Source organism: Miniopterus schreibersii (genome assembly GCF_964146895.1).
Source record: "Miniopterus schreibersii genome assembly, chromosome: 12".
NCBI classification, from domain to species: domain Eukaryota; kingdom Metazoa; phylum Chordata; class Mammalia; order Chiroptera; family Miniopteridae; genus Miniopterus; species Miniopterus schreibersii.
Genome location: NC_138112.1, coordinates 70,619,917 through 70,627,770, shown reverse-complemented (window position 1 = coordinate 70,627,770; position 7,854 = coordinate 70,619,917). Strand labels below are relative to the sequence as shown.

The window sequence follows — 7,854 nt, the reverse complement described above, 5'->3', positions numbered from 1 at the left end:
TGTGTGTGTGTGTGTGTGTGTGTGTGTGTGTTTTAGGTAAGCCCTATGTGCCCTGGGTTGAAAGAGTGCCCTTTTCAGCAGTTTTTTTCCTATTTCTTCAGCTTTTCACGCCATGGACACAGACAACACTCCTGTGCAGGCCCGAGTTCTGGGTTCTCTAGGGTAACTCTCCACACAAGGCCCTGGACATTTGTACCCTTGCTAATTCCTCAGGCTGGTCAGTGGAAGTATATTTTGGTTCCCTTTTCAAGTACAGGGTACCCCTGTGAGACCCTTGAATGTACTCAGGGTCCTGTCTTGCTCCCCAGCCTCTTAAGGTCTTTCCTCACTCCTGGGTGTCTGAGCCCAGGCTCTCAAAGCTCCAGGTCTGAAGCCCCCCGGAGTGCCCGCTCCCTCCCACCCCCCAGCTTGGAGTTCTCTCTTTGTCTTTGGTACTTAGGGTCATCCCTTTTTCTCTTTCCAGTTCAGCATTTTTATTTTTATTTTTTTTACATTTCTACATGTAAGTAAGGGGAAGTGTCCTGTCCAGCTCTCAGTCCTCCTCCAGAACTGTCCCATTTTTTAATCCTCAGTATGCTTATTGATTTTAGAGAGAGGGGAAGGGAGAGAGAGAGAAACATCAATGTGAAAGAGAACATTGGTCAACTTCCCCACATGCCCCGACCAGGGAGGAAACCCACAACCTAGGTATGTTCTGGGAATCAAACCTGCAACCTTTTCATATAAGGGACAATGCTCTAAACAACTGAGCCACACCTGCCAGGGCAAAACTGCCCCATTTTTTAATGCTGCCAGTGCCAGGTAGCTCCCTACTTCCCAAGGGGCTGGAGAGAGTCAAACCTTGCTCACACTGGGGAATGGCAGGCAGTTGAGCGTAGGTTTTCTCCTGGAACCTCGGGTGGGAAGGAGGTGAAGATGAGGGTGGGCAGGTGACCAGCCAACTCTCCAGCCAGGTGTTATCAGGGGCAGAAGCAGCCTGGGGGCTGCTGGGCTCTTCCGTCGTGGGGCCTCGCAGGAAGGGCCTGCAGCACGAACCGTGCTGTCTGGGCCTCAGTGGGCGAAAAGCATCATCACGAACTCTGCAGGAGAGAAGGGGCCCCTCAGGTCGGGGAGCCCGGGAGGTGCTGGGCTCAGCCTGGGAGCTGGAGGCGCGGGGGGGGGGGGTCTGGGAAGGACACTTACCATCAAAATTTATGGTGCCATCCCCGTTGAGGTCCACATTTCGGAGCATCTCATCCAGCTCAGGATCCCCCAGCGGCTCCCCCATTAGAGCTGGTGCTGCCTGTCGCAGCTCTGCCACTGTGATTCGTCCATCCCTGTCCCTGTCAAACTAGGGTTCCGGCAGGGCTCAGCCCCTCCCGCCCAAAGCCCTCTCCACCTTACCGCATGCTGTGCTTGGACACCCTCACCTTCCAGAGTCCAAACCCGCCCAGTCCTGCTCCAGGAAGCCTCCCTGGGTGGATCCCCCAGCTAGGGCGAGCCACACCCTCTCCAACCCTTCCCTGGCCCCAGTGCCGCCTCCAGAGGCCTAATGGGAGACCAGTAAGGGTACAGTCCAGCCGCCCACACACCGCCCGCCCCAGCACGCCTCGCCCCGCACCTCGCCCCGCACCTCTCGGAAGGCAATGCGGAGCTCCCGCACCCCCACCATGTGCGCAGTCTCTTCCCTCAGCTTTGGGCCCATCAGCTCCACAAATTCCTCGAAGTCCACACGGCCACCCACTGTGGACCCAAGAAGAGTGTCACAATGGAGGGCTGGGGCCCAGGGAGGGACATTGGGGGCCTGTCCCTCCTGGCTCTGCATCCAGGAAAGAACGACCAACATCCATGCCTTCAGGGGGGGTAGGAGGCAGGAGCTGCACTTTCTGCTTGGAGTACACTCAGTGTCTGCCAAGCAGTGTCCCCACGTTTAATCACAAGGAATGGCCAGGATTCTGTCACACCAGGCTTCACTGAACCACGGGAGGCTCTTTTTAGGAGCCAGAGAGAGAGAGAGAGAGAGATAGGTGGCCAGTACCAGCAGCAGGCGCTTCAACGCCAGGGCAGAAGCAGGCTTCTTCAACCCGAGTCCCCATGGAGCCCCAAGGGCCTCTCTTGGATCCCCAGTGCCTTCCTTGCCCCCTGCTGTCCCTGCCTCTGAAGGGGCCAATGTCCCAGTCAAACTGTCCTGGAAACCGTCATCTCCCTGCCCCGCTTAGGCTGCCCCAGGCGGTGGGGTGAGGCACTAACTTCGCATCTTGACGTGCTGGGAGACTTCGATGAGCTCCATCTCCGTGGGCATGTAGCCCAGGGTCCTCATGCAGGCGCCCAGATCCCGGTAGCTGATGTAGCCGTCACCGTCAGTGTCAAACTCCTCGAAGGCGGCCTGTAGCTCTGCAGGGGAGGGACGTCAGGCCTGGGAGCCAAGCTCAGGGACACCACCCACCCGCAGCCACCAACAAGGGTCACTCACCATCCAGCTCTTCCGGGCCCAGCTCGCGGTCCTGCAGGGGCACAGCCCAGCATGTTCCTAGGCCAGCCAGCATTCTGGCCATCCTCCGCCAACCCCCGCCCACACTGGCCTGGGCAGGGCCAGTCCCACGAGGGTAGGAGAAGGCAGCTGAAGTCCTGTGGGCTCCAAGAAAAGAGACACCCCCCCTCTCTGCTCCTGGGACCCTGAGCTCTCATAGGACCCTGGGTTTGAGGTCTAGCTCGGCCCACTGCCCTGGCCAGCCCAAGACCTACTTCTTCAAATGCCAGAAACCCTGCCCCACAGCCAGGCTGCAGGGTCAGGAGCAGATGTGGCAGGAGGCCTGAGCTCTAGGGGCAGGACAGGCTGAACCTGAGGGTACAAGTCCCCACCCGCAGTGCCAGGTACCCCAACCTTGCCCAGGCCCCTCCTGACCTTCCCGAAGATGCGGTTGAGCAGGGGCCCATATGTCTTCTGAGCAGCATCGTTCTGGGGGGCAGGACGATGCCTGTGGGACTGGCGAAGAGAGGCCAGCCTGGGGGCTGCAGGGGCTGGTTCTTCCTGTCCTCCTGCCCTAGAGGGGCTTTTGCTGCTCCCTGGAGCCTCGGGGCACTGGATGGGGGTCTGCTTCCCAGAGCTGTCAGCACCTTTCCAGGACTCTCGGAGCCCCCTCTCCCTCTTGCTTCTCCTGGTCAAGGGTTGTCCCTCAGCATCATTCCTGGGAGCCACAACCCCCACAGGGGGCTTCTGGGGACTGTGGGTGGGGGCTGGGCCATGATGCCCCCTCACTTGCTCTGTGGCCATGTAGAGACGGGCGACAGGGCTCAGAGATGCAACATGAGGAAGCACCCTAGGCTCTGGGGACCCATAAAGCTACTTATACCCCCTGAGAGCTGATGACCCAGGATCAGGCCCTGAGGGGGATTAGGCTAAGTGAGGTAGGCAGCCCAGGCCCTAATCTGGGCCCTCTCTGCCCCATGTGGCCAGAGCAGGACCAGATGGGTCAAGAGGACTGTTCTCAGCAACAATGGGTCCAGGTCATGGTGGCTGCAATAAGCATCAGACCGCAACTCTGTCCACTTAGGAGCTGGGAGACCCAGCAAATTCGCCTAAGCCTCAGCTGCCTTAACTATAAAATGGGGGCAATATTGCTGAAGAGTGGAGGACTCAGCCCTGTTGTATGACATGGGCAGAACAGAGCTAAGAGGACAAGAGAAGGCATCTCAGGCAGGAGGAAGAGTGTGGGCAAAGGCCCAGAGGTGGGCAATGTAGGACAAATTGCCCACTGCGGCCCCCTCATGGGTGACATTTTGGCTGGAGCAGAGGGTGTGTGAAGAGAGGAAGAGAGGCCTCTAATGCTGCATTTAGGGGCATGGGGGTGAGGTCAGATGAAGTGGGCCCTGGGGGATCCCAGGGCCCGCCCTGTGCTGGAGACAGCCAGGGCGAGGAGGTTTCAGCCATCTGGCATTTTCAAGGATGCGGGGCCTGGCTGGTCACTTGGCCGTCCTGGGCCAGGGTTAGGGTTTCCCGGTGAGCAGCCCCATGAATGATTGATGTCCTCTCAGCTTGGGTTTCATGCAGGCCGCCTCAGCGCCGCCGGGCGCCATGCAGCAGGCCCCGGTGAGGGGCCCTGCAGACGGCTGGACCTCCGGGCAGCCAGGCACGCCCTGCTCCTTCCAGCCGGCAGCCTTACCTCACAGGTAAGCCAAGCCAGGGCTCCGATCCAGTAGGGGCTGGAGCCTGTGGAGTGGGGTCTGCCTGAGGAAGAGCCTTGGGTGGGTGGTTGTGGGGAGGCCACTGGGCTAAAGGCCAAGTGGCTGGAGCCATGGGCCATAGGCCGGATCCAGCCTTCCAGTGGCGTCTGCTTCATCCCCTGACTCCATGCCGCCATCAGGGCTTTCTGTCCTCAGAGGGAACCTCACTCCACAAGAGAAGGAGGTGGGGGTAGCAGCCACCCCCATCCTCATCACACTGCTGAGCCCCCTCCTCTGCTTAGTACCCCAGAGGACAGATGGGGGCCACCTCTGCCTGAGCTGTGAAAATGGGGAGAGGGCCACAGTGGGGCTGGAGAATGACACAGAGGCTCAAGTTGCTCCCAGGACAGCCCTCCTGGCCCCAGGCCACTGGGCCCTGAGCTGCAAGCCTCACCCTGAGGTCACGAGTTGTAGTCGATGAGGGGAGGGGCCTACTTGCCTGCAGACTCTCCGTCACCCTTGAATTCCTGTGTACCCGTGGGGCCCGAGCCCTCCCTTTTTGGAATCGTAAACACTTGAACCCCAGGATGCCAGACAAAAAGGGGCCTGCAATGATCCGACCAAGTGGTTCTCAAACTGTGTTCCCTGGGGCCCTCAGGGTACTCTCCCTTCCTTTAATCTGAGTACTCCCTTTCAGTTCATAGGAGTTCCACTATAAAGTTTACTTAAAGAAAAGATTCCCTAGCTCTAAAAATATGCTATAAAGCCTCTGGTTTAGTCTACTTGGACACACTGGGATTCCAAGTAGCAGAATGGTCAGGTGTGAGTTTGAGTCCTGGTGTCTGCCTTCCTACTCTGACCTTGGGCAGGTCACTGATCCTCTGAACTGTCCTCTCATCACCTGCAGACTGGGTTGCATGAGGACTAAGTGAGGTAATCTGTTAAAGTCCCTGGCATAGGGTAACTACCCAAAAGGTGATGATGGTGCCCAGAAAGGGACAGTGACTGCCTGGAGATGCACAGCACTTTCTCATACCCAGTCATCCATGCCTTCATTGGTTTACCAGGCGCCCACTCTGTCCAGCGGTACACTGGGGACTTCAGATGGACACTGCTATGGAAGCCAACCTAGGTGTCTTTGGCCGCGGGCCCCGCACGGAGCTTGATGACGAGGACTACTACCCCCAGGGTGGCTGGGACACGGTCTTCCTGGTGGCGCTGCTGCTCCTGGGGTTGCCGGCCAACGCGCTCATGGCATGGCTGGCAGGCTCGCAGGCCCGCCAGGGAGCAGGCACGCGGCTGGCCCTGCTGCTGCTCAGCCTGGCTCTCTCTGACTTTTTGTTCCTGGCGGCGGCAGCCTTCCAGATCATGGAGATCCAGCAGGGAGGGCACTGGCCGCTGGGGACGGCCGCCTGCCGCTTCTACTACTTCCTGTGGGGCGTGTCCTATTCCTCCGGCCTCTTCCTGCTGGCGGCCCTCAGCCTGGACCGCTGCCTGCTGGCGCTCTGCCCGCGCTGGTACCCGGGGCGCCGCCCGGTCCGCCTGCCGCTCTGGGTCTGCGCCGGGGTCTGGGTGCTGGCCACGCTCTTCAGCGTGCCCTGGCTGGTCTTCCCTGAGGCCGTCATCTGGTGGTACGACCTGGTCATCTGCCTGGACTTCTGGGACAGCGAGGAGCTGCCGCTGCGCATGCTGGAGATCCTGGGGGGCTTCCTGCCTTTCCTGCTGCTGCTCGTCTGCCACGTGCTCACCCAGGCCGCAGCCTGCAGGACCTGCTGCCGCCGGCAGCCCAGGCCCGCCGCCTGCCGCGGCTTTGCCCGTGTGGCCAAGACCATTTTGTCAGCCTACGTGGTCCTGAGACTGCCCTACCAGCTGGCACAGCTGCTGTACCTGGCCTTCCTGTGGGACATCTACCCCGGCTACCTGCTGTGGGAGGTGCTGGTCTACTCCGACTACCTGATCCTGCTCAACAGCTGCCTCAGCCCTTTTCTCTGCCTCCTGGCCAGCGCCGACCTCCGCGCCCTGCTGCGCTCCGTGCTCTCCTCCTTCGCAGCCGCGCTCTGTGAGGAGCGGCCAGGCAGCTTCACGCCGGCCGAGCCGCAGACCCAGGTGGACTCAGGGGCACAGACTCTGCCAGAACCCACTGCTGAGGCCTCACCACAGGTGAACCCCATGGTCCAGCCCCAGGCAAACCTCACAGCCCAGCCACAGGAGAACCCCATGGCCCAGCCACGGTTGGATTCCGTGGCCCAGCTACAGGAGAACCCCACAGCCCAGCCACAGGTGGATTCTGTGGCCCAGCCTCAACTAAACTCCACGGCCCAGCCACAGTCAGATTCTGTGGCCCAGCCTCAACTGAATTCCACGGCCCAGCCACCATCAGATTCTGTGGCCAAGCCTCAACTAAACTCCACGGCCCAGCCACAGTCAGATTCTGTGGCCCGGCCTCAACTGAATTCCACGGCCCAGCCACCATCAGATTCTGTGGCCAAGCCTCAACTGAACTCCATGGCCCAGCCACAGTCAGATTCTGTGGCCCAGCCTCAACTGAACTCCACTGCCCAGCCAGAGTCAGATTCTATGGCCCAGCCTCAGCTGAACTCCACGGCCCAGCCACAGGTGGATCATGAGGCCCAGCCCCAGTTGGATTCTGTGGCCCAGCCACATGCGAGCCCTGAGGCCCAGACCCCTGGATCTGCTGCCAGCTCAGTCCCCAGCCCCTGTGATGAAGAGCCCACCCCAGAGGCCCCTGAGAATCCAGCCATGCCTGCTGCCTTTGAGGGAGAAAGCCCCAGCAGTGCCCCCCCAGAGGAGACTCCCAGTGCAGGACCCACGTGAGGGTCCAGGAAAGCCCAGGCTTGCCAGGGCAGCCAGTGGGAGATGGAGGAACCAGTCAGTCAGAGAGGAGGGGTGTCATGGAGGAAGTCATCATGGAAAACCCCACCAAGTCCCTTGGGCCTGCAGGAGGACTTGGGGGAAGTGAGAATGAAGCAGCCAAAAGTCCCGGACATTTGTTGTGAGCATCGTGTCCCTGTCTGGGTCCCACCAAGTTCTTTCATGCTTGCCTCACCCACACAATGACCCAACAGCCTCCAAACTATCACAGCTAATGGTGTCCTGCTGGGCTCTGCCCTCTAACACTCCCAGGCCCCACTGACAGTTTAGTCTCGATGATGCAGGAGAAAGACAGCAGTGGGGACTTCCCAGGCTTGATCTGACTCCCTTCAGTCCTTCCCTCCCTCCTCTCCCACCTTATAACCTGGGCACAAGGACGCCAAAGGAGGAAGTCCCTTCAGAAGAGGGATGCATTCAGGAGCCAGCAGGAGCCCATGAGCTGTGAGGCGGGGCAGGACTTTTCTCAGCAAGATGCCAGGAACAGAGGCCAGAGCTGTCAGTCCTGGATTCAAATTTGACTCTGGGTCACTCTGAACAGGCTGCCTCACCCTCTGAGCTCCTGTTTCACCTGCCATTGTGAGCATTAAGTGAGAAAGTGTGTGAGGCACCTAGCAAGAGCTTAGTGAAGAGATATCCTTCCTTCCCTGGCATCCAAAGATGTCCCTGCAGGGGCGGGGGATGGATGGGAGGAGGTACCACCTGGCCTGAGCACCTGGGATCTTGTGAGCTTGGGGCCCGATCAGCTGTGCCCATGACCAGTTCTGGGCTGCAGACATCCGGGTAGCCTCAGAGAGCATGGGGTTGCCTTTGTGCCTTGGG

At 59.9% G+C, this 7,854-nt stretch overlaps 2 protein-coding genes across 2 annotated transcripts; one reads left to right on the top strand and one right to left on the bottom strand.

Moving 5' to 3' along the window:
- Nucleotides 1–490: 490 nt before the first annotated feature.
- On the bottom strand, nt 491–3,253 carry CABP4 (calcium binding protein 4; the record flags this gene model as incomplete). Its single annotated transcript, XM_081153842.1, has 6 exons — nt 491–1,079; nt 1,183–1,330; nt 1,613–1,722; nt 2,230–2,373; nt 2,453–2,483; nt 2,885–3,253. The coding sequence occupies 6 exons, from the start codon at nt 3,251–3,253 to the stop codon at nt 1,051–1,053; spliced, it is 831 nt and encodes a 276-aa protein (XP_081009968.1). The 3' UTR covers nt 491–1,050.
- A 1,936-nt stretch (nt 3,254–5,189) lies between these two features.
- On the top strand, nt 5,190–6,978 carry GPR152 (G protein-coupled receptor 152; the record flags this gene model as incomplete). The annotated part of the gene is made up of 2 exons (XM_081154249.1): nt 5,190–6,513; nt 6,826–6,978. Exons 1-2 carry the CDS (start codon nt 5,248–5,250, stop codon nt 6,976–6,978), a joined length of 1,419 nt encoding a protein of 472 aa, XP_081010375.1. The 5' UTR covers nt 5,190–5,247.
- Between the last annotated feature and the right edge of the window lie 876 nt (nt 6,979–7,854).